Consider the following 16010-nt stretch of genomic DNA (forward strand, 5'->3'; position numbering starts at 1 on the left):
TTAACCTTTGGTGAGTTAGTGAGATTAAATACTTTAATTAATTAGATATGTCAGAATGTGAGTGAGAGATTGTGGGGTTATGAGTGGATCATTTAATTCCTAACCTCCATATTAAAAAACATTTTCAAAATTATTATTGAAATTAATTTGAATTGATAAACTCCATTTTTAATATAGTATAGATAATAAATAAGGGTCGTCATTAATGCGTCACTAATAAAGCATAATATTTTAATATTATTTACATATTATTACATGTTATGTTGATCAAGAGTTGTTAAATATTAATTTTATTTTTAATTTTCATATTCAATAAAATATCAGTCGTTATTGCATCGTGAATAAAAAATATAAGCATATATTTTTTAGATAAATTTATTAATTTAATGTGTCATCGTAACCGTGATACTAATAAATTTTAATATATATATATATATATTTATAGATATATATATTTCTAATTTATTTTTTTTTATTCGTTGTAAATGTGTTGTTGAATAAAATTTATTTTATATTAATTTATTGAATTAGATTTCCGTAGTTGGAGTGCATGTGAATTTAGGGCTGTCAAAATGGGCCGAAAATAGCCCGGTCCTCCCGTAGTTTTGGCTGGGCTGGGCTTGGATTTTCAAGGCCCAAAAAAAAAAACGGGGCCTCCCTGGCTCGGCCCATGCGGCCCGCCGTGTTACCCGGCCCGCGGGCCAAAAAGTCCGCCGGGCTTTCAGGCCTAAATCGGCCCGTCAATATAGAAGTGAAAATTTCAAAAATTTATATCTCCTCCCAAATTCCAATCGGTCAATCCCAATGGACCCAACCCAATCTAAGTCCATTTCTTCAATTGACGACAATGACGAGTCGAAGTCTAACTTAGGATTTAAATTAGCAATCAACAATCAATATTAAATTATTTTTACTTGAAAGATTTATTTATTTTTGATGGTTGTTATTTGATTCCAGTTGATTTGATTACTGTATTAATTAATTTGTGAATAAATCGTTTTCAGTTTTTGTTGTTTTTGCAATTAGTTTTTGTTTTTTACTTGTGTTCATATTGTTTACATTTAGTTTTAGTCATATTTGTTTACATTTAATTTCAGTCAATTACGTAATTTAGATGTAGATTGTTTAAGGCCCTTTTTGTTTCATCGAATTTGTCTTCAATTTTTTTCTTTAAATTTGATTTAATTTATTAATTTTTGGAACTAAATATATATATATATATATATATATATATATATATATTAATTTATCAAATTTTGGCCCGTTTTGGCCCGACCCGCCCGGCGGCCCGTATAGAGCCGGGCTGGGCTTCAATGTTCAAGGCCCGCTGAAATTTTGGGCCGGCCCGACCCGACCCAAAAAATTGCCTAGGCCCACTGGGTTGGCCCGGCCCGGCCCGGCCCGTAAGGTTTGATAGCCCTACATGTGATGAAAGAAACTTCACTTTTTATTAAACTAGTTTGAAAGAAAAAAGCAGTGATTTGAAAGTTGAAGTCGGTATAGACTACACAGTAACGGACGAAAAACGTAGTTCAAGAGAAAAGTTGGGTCCAACCATCATTTTATGTACCATGAAAAAACATTTCAATTTCTTCACACCTTAGACCATCTCCAATGCATGGTGTCTTAGATGGTGATCCCCACCTAAAACACACCCTCTCCAATGCATTGGGTCTTAGAGAGTGTCTTAGATTTTCATTTCCACAAAATACATATTTCTACACTTTTATTTTTAAATTCTCAATTTCATTAAAATTAAAATTAAAATTAAACATTACAATAATTAAAATAAAATTAAAGACATAATTAAAAAATTACATAACTTTAATAATAAAAAAATTACAATAATTAAAATTAACAATAAATATTATTAATTTAAATACAATACAATGAATTAAATAACAATAATTAAAAATTGGGCTAAAAATTAAAAGGAATTAAAAAAGTCAAATCAATTACCTACCACCCCACCCCACCCCACCCCACCACCCCACTCTTTCTTCTTCTTCTTCCCCATCTCTCATCTCTCTGCAAATTTTCGATTTTTTTTTTAATTCTTCCTCCCCCATCTCTCATCTCTTCTTGTAATTGTTCGTTTTTTTTTTTTAATTTACGCGCGTCTCCCACACGCGACCATCTTTTCTCTCCTTCGCCCCGGGTCTTTGCTAAGACACCGCCTCGCATCAGGGCGGGTCTCCAGTGCGGCAACCCTCCTAGCGCCTCGGATCGACGCTCCCTTCGACCCGACGACTGGAGATGCTCTTAAAGGCAGCTAATCAACGTGAATGATATTTACTTGGGTAAAACTGCAATAATCAAAAGCAAACACAAACCTATGCTATATTAAAAAGTCAATATTTTAAGTTAAAATTAATTTCAAAATTCAATAATTATTGTATATTCCGTAGTATAATAAAATTAAAAATTTATTTGTAAGTTATATTTTTCTTTTTTTATTATATTATTTATCGTGCTATTTTTTTATCTTATTTCTTTTAAAATTGTGAAATTCGACTAATTTTAACATATTTAATATGCATATCAAATTAAAAATTACTATAAGAGCTTTAATTTGATAATATTTTATGTAAATACTCCCTCCATCTCGGCCTAATAGACTAAGTTGTTTCCGGCATGGAAATTAAGAAACATACTTTTTGGAAGAAAAAAGATGGATTGCACACCAATTAAACATTTAATCACAAAAGCCTGAGGGTTTAATGTTGGAACATAATCCTTTGTGGCACATGGATAAGTTGGAAGTGATGGTGCCCCAGGAAGACCTTTGAAAATTTACTGATAATTTATGATTAATCCGGCAGTTCCTAATAGACCCATCTGGCCGACATGTAAGGGAAATGCTTATTCGGTTAAATCGGGGTATTTACTTGCGAATTTCCTTAGGAGTTGTCATGAAGCCTCGACGTCGGCGGATGATTCAGAGATTTGGAATTGGGTGTGGGGTCTTGAAGTTATTCCCAAGTAAAGCTTTTCATATGGAAGTGTTTGAGTGGAAGCCTCCCTACAACGACGGCCCTTGTTTCCCGATCTGTTGGGGTTGAGCCGTGGTGTAGCAGATGTGGAGAGAAAATGGAGAGTATCGAGCATGCTATCCGGGATTGCACGTGGGCAGCGTTTTTATGGGAGACTTCTCCTCTTCGTCTCACATCGGTTAATCAAAGCAAGTCATGGAATGTTTAGGTTTGGTTTGAGAAGATACGTTGCATCCGTGATAAAGAAGTGCAAAACCTTTTTGCGTCTCTGTGTTGGGCTTGCTGGTATGCCCAAAACCCAAAACTTAATTGTTTTTCATGATAAGAAGCTGACCCACATTGAGTGCCTTACGATTGCAATGAGAGCTATCGAACCACAACTTGTTGTGTCTTCTGTACCGAGCCAAAAACCTGCTCAAATCTTCTGCAGTCTGGAAACCCAGGTGAAGATCACTTGTGATGCAGCAGTTGGAAAAGGTAAGGGGATTGGTATTGGTGTGGTGTTGTGGGATGCGGATAACAACAAGATTGGTGAAAGGTCCGGTTTTTTGCTGGGGTTTTTTCGGCTGAGGAAGGGGAGGCTCGTGCGGTGCTTGAAGGTCTGCGCCTTTGTGTTGGTTTAGCGTTTTCGGATATTATTGTAGAGATGGACTGTCAAAGACTGTTTTGGAAGCTCAAAAAGCACGAAGATGATCTTTCCTTCATTGGGGATACACTCAAAGAGATCCATTGTTTAACTGACTCTTTAGCAAATGTGGAGTTTAGCCGGTGCCCTCGGGAGAACAATTATGCTGCTGATTCTTTGGCTAAACAAGCCCTTTTTTCCCGTTCTGCTTTGGCTTCCTGTTTTTTTGGTTTTCCTTCTGTAAACCTTTCCTTTGATACTTAATGGAAGTTTCTTTTCCCTTCAAAAAAAAAAACATTTAATCACACCTTTAGTTTACAGTTAAATTAAGCAATTTAAATAATGAAGATTAAACAATGGACAGCCTTCGGCAAACCTCAACATAAATCAAAGTATTCAAAATCCATAGTCACGATAAGCAAATGGTTGTTCAAAATCTAGAAATTCATTATTCAAAATCCAAAAATTCGACCAAATAGCTTGTATGTCACCGGAAATTAAGGAGAGAACAGAGGAGAGAAGGGGAAGGGATGTGTTGTAAAATTGAGCTCTCAACACAAACTCAACACTCCAACAAACAACAACTCTCAACACTCTTATTTCAGTTTGCAAAGTAGAATTCACAAACAAGAATTGAAAGTAAAAGTTTGAATGCTCTAAATCGAAAAACAAGAATCAAGACACCAAGAATTTTTACGTGGTTCGATCTCAATAGAGATCTACATCCACGGTAGCACAACTACAGATGAGTTTTCACTATGAATCAATCAAGAATTTACAAGTTACAATCAGCAACAAAAAAAGAAAAATCTCACAGTTCACAAGCTACTTTCTAGCTACTGTATCTCTCGATTTCTCTATTTCTTTTCAGCTGAATCTCATCAATCCTAACACTCTAATCTACATAGAGTATATATACAGAAATTTGGGTAAAACTAACTAAAAACTAGATCACCACGCAACCCGCAAGTTGGCTGCTTGCAACGAGTCTGTTCAAACAGATTCTGTTTTAAACTTTAGCTTATTGCAGATTGGTCCTCCATCTTCCAGTATTTACACCTAAACCCCTGTATATATGAATGAAATATGAAGTCACCTTCAACAGGATGGCTTGTGGCTTTGTTGCCTAAAATTGAAGAGAGACGAGGGGGGGGGTTGCGGTGTTGTTGCTAGAAATTGAGGAGAGAAGGGGAAGGGGGTAGCTTGTGGTTGTTGTCGCCAGAAATTAAGGAGAGAACATGGGAGGTGGCCGCAATTTAGAGATCTACAAATTTGGGTACCTAGAACTCGGCCGCGACGGTGGCGGACTTTCGGTTGTGTGGTCGCTCAAGATACGGGCGGCGACTGACAAGGAATGAAGTCAAAAGTGAGAAATGAAAATTAGGGTTTTCAAATTAAATGGTATATCTTTCCTTAATTAAGAATTAAGAAGTGCCTAATTGTTTCTAATTTTAGATTGAGCCTATTCTAGTAGGACGTCCTAAAAAGGAAAACGAGCCTATTAGAGCGGGACGGAGGGAGTATGATTTAAAATGTAAAATTATATTTATTTAAAGATTAAAATTTTAAAAAAATCTCTCTCATCTTTCATCTTTTTTTGAATAAATCTATTTTCAAAAAAAGTATATTTTTTTATTCACTTTTTATTTATTTATTTTTTTGCCTTTTCATAATATCAATTTTTATTATTGTGATTTTTTCTTTATTTTTTTATTTTTTTAATATTTAACTCAAATATATTGAGTTAAAATTAATTTTTTATTATCTTTATAAATATGATAATTGAGTTTGTCTATTTTATATAAATATAGAAATATAAAAATATTTGATGTGTATTGCACAAGGTGGAAATGATAATATACATATAAGAGTGTCCATAGTAGGACACAACTCAAATAGTTATAGAAAATAGTAAACATTAATAGTTTCTCAAAAATACTACTCCTTACGTCCTAACTTTTAGTATCCATTTAAGAAAGACACGAGTTTTAATAAAATGGTTGACTGTCATGAGTTGAATAACGGTCTCACCTTTATGAGAATGTTAAAGTGATTAAAGTATAAAATTAAAAGATGTATACTGAAAATTGGGGCAGAGGGAGTATTTTATTAAAATTTAGTTACTTTTTAAATTTTTGGACGAGAAAATGTTTGAACCTTTTATTTCTTATAATTTTTGTAAAATTGTAATAACTTTTTATATAGAACTCCTTTACTTCTTGTGATTCAGGTGGTCACGGAAAAGCTCTTTCAAAGTGTTGGGAAATTTATGGAATATCCTAATCCTTGTTTTGATGATATCAAAATCCATAGTACTTAATTGTAATAGACTAGAACCTTTTGAACTCAAGTGTTAGAGTTCATTTCTAGTTTAGTTAGCGGTTCTGAAGACTGAAGACTGAAGGACGAAGGATTGAAGACTGAAGATTGAAGATACCAACTGAAGTATCAGTTGAAGAATCAGTTTGGAACTGATTACTTAATGCGTGCCGCGTGGATTCAGCGGACTGATACTAAAGTCAAGTATCAGTTAAACATTCTTCCTCGGACTGAACCTCCAACGTTCAAAGGAAGCCACGTATTCAAAAAGTACAGCCGCATTAAATGCAGAGATCTCAGGATCATCCCTCTCTGCAGAGGTCATTCCTATTTGGTGGCTACTTTATCAGAGACGTCACATCTCCTGCTCTTCAACATAGCCGTTCTCACCAAACAAGGAACCTCGAAGATTGAAGCCTCAGCCCAAATTCGAAAAGCTCTCCAACGGAAGAAATCTTGAAGACGTTCTCTGCCAACGGATCTATTCAAGACCTCTCCTATAAATAGCGCTCGATGATCACTTCAATCTTCACCGATTCAACGACATAAGCTGAAACTCTGCCAAAATAGTTTCTCAGCCAAAGCTTAACCTCTCCAAAGCTTGAATCGAAGAAGAGAATTCCAAAGCCAAAAATCAGTCACTGCTGATTACTGTTTAGCCCTATTTTGTGATGAATCTCTGGGTGTTTACGTGTTATATTGACTTTTATTTTGGTCTCTTTCACTTAAGAGTTGAATGATTTGAGCTTTTGTGCTAATTTTGTTGTCTCAGGATTTTGTGCTCACATTGATTGATATGTGAACAAAATTAAAGTCAGAATTTAGTTGAATGGTCTGATGAAGAATCAAAGTTCGTCTCGATACGAGTTCGTAGGCGAAAACGGATCTAAAATCCGACTTGAAACGAGGGAGAACGGACCAAAACAAAAACGCCGCGCGCACGGCGCCCGCCTAGCCTCGCCGCTCGCCTACTTTGGATTTACGAAAGGGGTAGTAGGCGGCCGCCTACTTCTCTAGGCCACCGCCTACTTCTAGGCCACCGCCTTCTCTAGGCCACCGCCTACTTCTAGGCCACCGCCTTCTCTAGGCGGCCGCCTACTGCGTGATCTGGCAGTTACGAATTTTTTAGTTTAAAACCCATCTCTAGGGTTTCACTTTATACTCTCGAACCCAGCAGCCTCCAAGGGCGATTTCCACATTTTTCCTTGGGTTTTTAGAGTTTCAAATCAATTACTTTCGATTGTGGATTCATTGGATTGCTTGGGATGTCAATTAACACTTCATCGGATTGGTTTTCCTTGGATTGCTATGTTTTGTAAGAACTCCCTTTGATTCTCTTTGTTTATGAATCCCTTGGTTATTTGAGTTTTTGTTTCTTGTCTTTGATGAATATGATGATTGAAGATCATTGTTGTTGATGCTATATTTTCTTGGTTATATGAATCTTTTGGTTAATTAAGTTTTGTGTTTTATGCTTTGATGAATGTGATGATTGGAGATTATTATTGTTGAGTTTAGATAATCTTGATTATATAAATTCTTTGGTTAATTGAATCTTTGTTTTATACTTTTGATGGATGTAATGATTAGAGATGATTGTTGTTGAGTTTAGATAATCTACGTGATTCGTAGTTCGTTGCTATTGCTTACGTTTTTCCCTTCTTGTTGGTGAAAGTTTAGAGATTTCTTTTTATGGAGATTAAGATTTTCTTTGCATTCGAATCTTATGCTTGATTTAGTTTCTTGCCTAGGTAGTTATTAATCTTTGATGTTTACAAGTTTATGATCGTTCGGTTTAGTGTTGGAGTTGGAAACTCTTGTTGATTTCGTAATGTTCAAATACCATGTTCTAGTTAGTTCGTCGTTGAGTTGCTTGCGGAATTCTCTTGGATTGTGTGTGTTTGCTTAACATTCATTTGATTAAATGTTAATATGTTATTTCGCCTAGATAATCGTTGTTTATGGTGTTGAATTGATGATTGCTTTCTAGATTGCTAGTTTAGAACCTTAGCTTTGTTTTCCTTCTTGCGTTCTTATTGGCTTCCTATCTTTTGCCTAGTTAACTTTATATGCTTTATTTTAATTACGCATTAGTTAATCGGAGAGAAAGTGTCAGACCCAATTACCCGATTAGAGTGTTTAGATTTCTTTTAAGTTTCTTGTGAGCAATACGATTAGAGCCCTGCTAAGTCTTCCTTGTGAGACGACTTGAGTCACCTTACCACCCTAGGACGACCTCGTATAAATTCGAGTCCATCCGTTAGGTGTTTTTGGATGAGTCAATTACACACATTTTCTTAGACGTTAGGCAAACCTCTGTTCACCCAGAAGCCTAGGTCAAACTAGCTCCAAAGAACTTGTTCTTTGAAGTTTAGTTGGCAGGATTTCAAACCTCCCTTCGAGATACTGAATCGAGTGCTTGAGTGAAAAAGAGTTCAGGAAGGTACTCTGATTCCGTGAGATCCTAGTGCAGGTCGTGCTAGGAGTGAGAAATCCAACGCGAGTGAAGTGTTGGTACTGAATAGAAGATCTTCAGTTGTTTCGGTTGTGTGCATCCGGCTAAGCACACGGATTGGTTTGCAGTGCACCAATTAAGCACTTGCGGAGTGGATTGTTGGTCTGATCAACTGACCGTGGATGTAGGAAGTGTTTTCCGAACCACGTAAAATTCTCTGTGTTATTTACAGCTTTCAGTTTTACATTCATACCTGTGTTCTTACATTTGATAAACTGAATTCTGATTAACTGCAAAGAGAAATCTATGATTAACAACATGCTCAACCGAGGCTATTACGAAACAAAGTTATTTCCGCTGCGTATGTTATGAGTCTGACTGATCTATCCTCTGATAGTCAGGAAGACTTGTAACATCTCTGTCTTAGCAAACTCGACTGAAGCCTTAACGTGCATCAGTTAAGTTCCAGTGACTTAACTGATAACTCCTTACTGAAGAGTGTTTCAGTATCAGTCGTCAACCCTGTATGGTTAAAACTCCTTTCTGTTAACAAATGTCTCAGTTTGCTTGTAAAGTTTCGTTTTGATCTCTATCTTGAGATCCCTCTGTTTTAGAGGAGAAAAATAACCCATAGGTGTATTCTCCATCCCCATATACCTATTCGAGACCCTCCGGACCTAACACAAAGCAGAAGAGATCGTATTTCACGACCTAAAGTCAAAAGAGATTGTAAAAGGCCTCAAATGTGGCTCTCAAGTTTCTGGCAAATTCTTTTTATGTGAGCGCGCCGAGCAACACTTGGAATGATTGTTACGAATGAGATTATTTAATGTGTCATTCATCCTGAAAGATAACGCGAAACACTTGAAACGACTGCTACAAATGGAGTTCTTTCGTAGCATTTATCCTAAGAGGTAGCGTACAACACTTAGCATGAGTGGAACGACTGGTACGGATGGAGTTTTTTCATACTAATCATTCAAAGAATTGGCGCGCAACACTTGGGACGACTGGTACGAATGAAACAATTAGTACCATTCGTCTCAAGAGGTAGCGCACAAGACTTGGGACGAGTCAGGCACGCTTGGTACAAATAATCCTCTTTCGTACCGGGTGCACTATATATTTAAATTTGCAATATACTTGAATGAAATATCACGACTAGATTTGGTAAATAAGTTTTTTATGAAGAAATACAAAAATTGACTAGTTAAATATAATAAATATGATCGAAAAGTATTTTAGGAACCCTAAATCGAAGAAAGATGTGAAGCACCAAAGTCGTCAGAGAAGTATATAAAAAAGATGACCGAAAAAAATAAATAAAGATAAGAGAACTTTTAACAAAATAAACACTTGATAATATGATCACCGTCGTTGGATCTATGTTGAAAGGAGTTGGGGTTGAAATCAGAGAAAATATATAGAGAGATAAAGAAATAGCGTGAAATAGAACGAGAAGAAAGAGAAATAGTTGGTTGTAAAATTGACTAGTGGAAAAAGAAAGGGTTGTGATTGAAAAGTAAGGATAATTTGGTTCATTTAGCTAAAAGTTGTCTTATATTTATTGAAACTATGTTTATGGGCAATTATTGATTTTTCACTAATCTGATGGACATTTTGCACCATTAACATTTGTTTTAAACAATATGAATAGTGTAGTTTCCGAAGTATAAAATTGAAATCCAAAAGAAATTTTGGTATAACGTGATATTAGTATATGTGTTAATGCCTTAATGGGTAAAAATGCTCTCGTTTTATTAAATGATAATTAAACATGCTCACTTTTATAAAAAAAAAAGGGAAAAGGTGCACATTGGCCCCCGAAGTAGTAGCCCCTATAGCGTATAACCCCTCTTACTCACTGTGTGTGCAACTAAACCCCTGAACTCCGAGAAAAGAGTGCAAATTCCCCCCTCTGACCTAACACCGTTAAGTGTCCGTTAACGTTTGGGTTTAATTGCACCCTCTACTTCAGGGGTGGATTTACACCTTAATTTTTTTTTTTATAATTTCAGCAACCCACCTCCGGCATCAACTTAACCGCCCCCCGTACTCATCGGCTCCAACTTACACTTTGTCAGCTTGCACGCGCTCAATCTCTTGATCGTCGACTGCTTACCGCCGACATGCAGCAGCATCACCAACTCCATATATGGACCTGGATCGAATCCTGCTTGGTCCAAATCTATATCCGCATTTTTTTACTTAGGTCAGGATCCGGTCCAAATCCATTAGGTCCAAAAAAACGAGATTCATGTCCAGATCCATTAGATTCACAGGGTCTCGAGTTCTGACCCAGATCCATTCGTTTTTCTCTTTTAAAATAAATTTACAAATATTAAATTAACCAAAAATAAAATCATAATTATTATCTAGAGTTTTAATAATTATTCAAAAATAAATAAATAAAATTTAAATATATATTATATAGATAAATATATACACAATTAATATCATAAGATAAGGCTAAAAGGTTAAGGTGTTGGAGGAGATGCTGTTGTGCGGGGTGGTGAAGAAGCTGGTGGCGTTGCTGCATCTAAGTGGTGGGCAGTCGACAACCAAGAGATTGGGCGCGTGCGAGCTGACAAGGTGCAAGTCAGAATCGATGAGTACGGGGGCGGTAAAGTTGATGCCGGAGGTGGGTTGCTGAAATTATAAAAAAAAAAATAATAAATTAAGTTGCAAATCCACCCCTGAAGTAGAGGGTGCAATTAAACCCAAACGTTAACGGATACTTAACAGCGTTAGGTCAGAGGGGGGAATTTGCACCCTTTTCTCGGAGTTCAGGGGTTAAGTTGCACACATAGTGAGTAAGAGGGGTTATACGCTATAGGGGCTACTACTTCGGGGCCCAATCTGCACCTTTTCCCTAAAAAAATATTGATTTCATGTTCTAGTTTAAGTGAATGGTCTAATATACCCTTTTATAAATGTTGATCGATTGCTTTATTTTTTGAAAAAGAAAAATACTTTTCTTACATAATTGTACTTGTCTAAGAAGAAAATAATAAAAATATATAACCATGATAGAATTATTGTACTTTGTTCAATGATTGTTTCAATTTTAATAATTAAGTAATGCATTTAGCCCTTAAAAAAAATCTCGAATTGATTCATTACTCACAAAAAAATATTAAAAAAAATCGCAATGAAATTTATCTAGAGGCTACTTTTCTGACCACCTATCTACATTTTCTCCCAAGAAATTAAATTTCCTGAAAAAAAAAAAGTAGGCAGCCAGTTAAAACAACAACAAAAAATTGAAGTAGCCATAATTTATTAAGAAAATATATATAACATGTAAGAAAAGTATAAAAATATGTAAGATTTTTGTCTTGTAAATATATTTATAATTGCGAATTCTCTTGTGAGAGTAAGACTAAATATAAACATGAAACGGGTCGGATCAAGGCTGGGGCGCGGGTCTGAACGGGTTTGGCGTGGGTAGGGAGGGATCATGTCGGCCTGGACACAGGTCGCGGGTCATATCGGGTTGAAAAATACGGATAATTCAAAGTAATTATTGTTGCGATGAAAAGTAATAATACACCAACTCATTTATATTTGAGTCATTAAGAACAATTTAGTCAATTTGAACATAGATACAACGCTTATACAATAGGTATTTTTTATTAGTACTTTCTCCGTCCACGGAATGAGTACCCATATTTCTTTTTTTTGGCCTGTCCACCAAATGAGTACCAATTTCATTTTTTTGTAAGTGTACCTCACACATCTCACTCACAACAAAAGTTACGCACACTTACTCAATTTTTTAAATCCGTGCCACCTCCAAATGGATATTCGTTTCGTGGATAGAGGAAGTATAACAACCTTTTTAACTTTTACTCCTAATATATTATTTTAAATTTACGAATACATCTTCTTCTCATTCTTTAACTTTTGAACAATTTATATGTACGTGAACAATAATTTCTAATTCATCTCTCAGTTCTATTATAAGGGTCCGTTTGATTTGCAGTTTAGGATTGATTAGGATTAAAATTATCTTGAAAAATTAGTGTGGATTAGTGTGGATTTATACTATTTCATGGGTGTTTGATATCATGGCTACTTAATCCTATATTGTGTTTGATATCCATAGGATTATGTTGGATTATATTATCAAATACCAAAACTATCCTCATATAATTTTAAAAATACCATGTATGTCCACCATTACTTGGGCATTTACATCGATATGCGTGAGGAAGGGTAGCAGAATTTTTATCCAACTTCGCAGTATTAAAGTTATCCAAGGGGGGAGGGGCGGATTATTAGTATGGGTTATTCCCACAAAATAGCATGGAGAAGTGAGATTAAGTAGGAGTTGACCATATTAACTGCACATGATATCAAACATCACACTAATCTGTATTAATTTAATTTATCATACCTATAAACCCATATCAAACAGGCCCTAAATGTTCAATTACTTTTAGGCATGAAGATTAAAAAATAGTCTTATCGTTTCATTATTGTTGTCTCACTTATCATTTTGATTATTTCATTATTATGTCTCATTTTCATATAAGGTATATAAAGTTTTGAGACAACAATAGTGAGACGGAGTGAGTATGTAATTAATTGATAAAGTGAGTTGGTGGAGATTGTTTAAGTATTATTTCTAAAGTAGATATAGAGAGTAGGATGAGTGAGCCAATTAATTAATGAGTTCAAGATTTTTAATTATTTATCAAAAGAAAAAAATAAAATATTTATAATAAAATGTAAATTGTGATATTTATAACGAGAACAAGAGAATAATTACATGAATGTGAATTGTTGAATCATCCAGCTCAAAAGGAAGATAAAAAATGGCAGTCATTTTCTTTGAAAGGAAAAAATGGTATAATCATTTATTTTTTTATTTTACATAAAAAAATGGTAATAATCATTACTAGCACTGATAATATCTGTATTTATTACTCTTAAGCGCGCTCTCTCTCTCTCTCTTCTTTCAAATTTTTGAACTAACGTCTCTTATAAAAACACCGAAATCATATCTGTAACAGAGGCATGTCATTCCACGTGTCCCACCCTTACCCCCACCCCCTTCTTATATAAGGGCACCTGCACAATTCATTCTCATTTCACCCTCTCTCTCTCTCTCTCTCTCTCTCTCTCCTCTCTAAGCACAATCGCAATCAGCGCAAACGCACGCATAGGAAAATGGCAGCGATGAGATCGAGAATGGCGGTTATCTGCACGGTCTGCGCCCTCCTAGCGGCGGTATGCTCGGCGGCGCGTTCTGCTCCGGCGCCGGCGGTGGACTGCTCGAGCCTGGTGCTGAACATGGCGGACTGCCTGACGTTCGTGACGGCGGGGAGCACGACGAAGAAGCCGGAGGGGACGTGCTGCTCGGGGCTTAAAACGGTGCTGAAAACCGACGCCGAATGCCTGTGCGAGGCCTTCCGGAACAGTGCGCAGTTGGGGGTCACGCTCAACATCACCAAGGCCATGTCTCTCCCCGCCGCCTGCCACGTCTCCGCCCCCTCCGTCAGTAACTGCGGCCGTACGTTTCCTCTTCTCTTCCTTTCCTTTTTATTTCTCAAATCCCCCAGATTCGCTTGCTATATATCGAATCAATTCTGTTTAGATTTATATTGATAAATGTAAATCCTTTGAAATCGCACGAAAATAGGATATATGGTAATGCCTTTTGATTTGATTTGATTTGATTTATGAGATCACATCCATATCCTGTGAATAAATCTTAAACTTTACTTTCAACCCAAAAAAATAAAATTCTTTTTTCGGTCGAAAAATGTAGTACTCTAGAACAAATTCTTAAAATTTACTTTATTCAACATTTCTCACTACTGCTTTTGTGGGTATTTGCTTTATTCTCTATTGCACTGTTTTCTTTTCAATTCTTTTGCAGATTCTTACTTCAATTACTAAAAAATTTAATGCTACTAATTTATTTTTTTCTTTTGTGAACAGTGAGCATTGGCACCGGTGCTGCCCCAGGTACTTGCACATCCCCCCATTCTTCACCAATTTGTTTCCGTCGTATTAAATCTGACACAATTTAATGTTGAATTTCCTCAACCCACTAACCAAATCTAATTTAATCATCAATTGTTGGTACTGTAAAAATTTACAGATAGTTTCACTTAACGTACCTTTTCAGATCACCGCAAATTGTTTATTCCATTAAATGTAGCATGCCTATTTCTTGTTCCTTAATTTTAGGTAATTCTAGTTTTAGGGAATTGTTCTAGAATCCTTGCATTTGACTATATTCCATTATTTTTGTTGTGATTATGATCGAAGATGATATATGATTTTGTGGTGCAGCTCTGTCTCCATTGGGCGTATCTCCGAGCTCAGTTGCGGCACCTCCTAGTGGCAGCTCGGGTGCCAATGAAGTCTCTCCTGCCCCAACACCCGCCGCCACCCAGTCGGCCGCCTCTCCGCTGGCGGCTTCCGTCTCCCTGCTCCTCTTAGCCGCCGCATCCTTGACTCTCTTCTAAGTTGAAGCCCATGATTGGGTGTAGTTTTTTGTGTTGCTGAGAACGCCGACCGCTGTGATGCTTGTGGATTCATCTCCGGGAGTTAGTTCTTTAGATATGGGTACATAGGTTTATTTATTTCAGCTCCAGCTATTTCTTGTTAGTGTTTATGATATTTGAGAATGAATTCTTGCGATTCCATTTTACATTCAACTATGATGATTTTGATCCTTTTGCGTTGTTGATTGTCACGGAATAGATGTTACTATTTCTTATTTTCTTGGTGTGGGGCACTTCGCATTAATCGCGGCGTGCTTCTCTTTAGAAAATATGATGACCCCGTGCGACCTGCTGTCGGTAGTCCAGTCGAGCAGAATCATAAAAGCTGAGAATTACAAAAAATTAAGATATTTGATTTGATCAATTTCTCAAAATAAATAAATTGGCCGAAAGTGAAAAATGTCCACATTTTTTGTATTTGACATTTAGTATACCGATACGTTAAATTTATATTAAAAATAAAATAAAGTCTTCATTTTTTATGGAATCAAATGTGGTTTTACACAATTTTACTCTTGTAAGAAATATGTAAAATTTTCCGCAAACAATCAAGTAAAGTGTATTTAGGCATAAAATACATATTTTTGTAAAAAGTGTATTTTTCATAAATAATTAATAATTAATGGGAGTGGGCATTTTTATCTATATTACCCTTTGTAACATTTTTATCCTTATTTGAGGCAGGAAAGAAGCAACGCCACATTCCCACTTCTTTCTACTATAGGGTCTCATCGTTTTCAAGAGCCCAAAACTCCAATACCGTGGAGCTCACAATATTTCAAAGCATATCGCACTTAAGATACTGGTATAAATTATTTTCAAAAAAAAGAAAAGAAAAAGATACTGGTATAAATTGATTATCTAACGTAACATAGCATATTTCAATTCAGATTTTATAAGATTTTTTTGTATTTTAAATAAAGAATATGTTGGTATTCAATTATGACTTTTAAATATATATATCTAAGTTTAGTGGTATTGAAACTTCCAAGTATTTTAATATATTATAGATTTTGAAGGATTTTAGTGCCATAGAATAAATACAAAATTTCTACACAAATCTCACCTCTCCATAAGAGATTTTAAAGTATTGTCTC

General features: G+C 35.7%; 1 protein-coding gene across 1 annotated transcript; it reads left to right on the top strand.

Annotated features, from left to right (window-relative positions):
- Nucleotides 1-13300: 13300 nt before the first annotated feature.
- On the top strand, nt 13301-15084 carry LOC131018390 (non-specific lipid transfer protein GPI-anchored 11-like). Its single transcript, XM_057947118.1, has 3 exons — nt 13301-13910; nt 14342-14368; nt 14699-15084. The coding sequence occupies exons 1-3, from the start codon at nt 13568-13570 to the stop codon at nt 14872-14874; spliced, it is 546 nt and encodes a 181-aa protein (XP_057803101.1). The 5' UTR covers nt 13301-13567; the 3' UTR covers nt 14875-15084.
- The last annotated feature ends 926 nt before the right edge of the window (nt 15085-16010 follow it).

This window comes from Salvia miltiorrhiza, chromosome 1 (genome assembly GCF_028751815.1).
Source record: "Salvia miltiorrhiza cultivar Shanhuang (shh) chromosome 1, IMPLAD_Smil_shh, whole genome shotgun sequence".
Lineage (NCBI taxonomy): Eukaryota > Viridiplantae > Streptophyta > Magnoliopsida > Lamiales > Lamiaceae > Salvia > Salvia miltiorrhiza.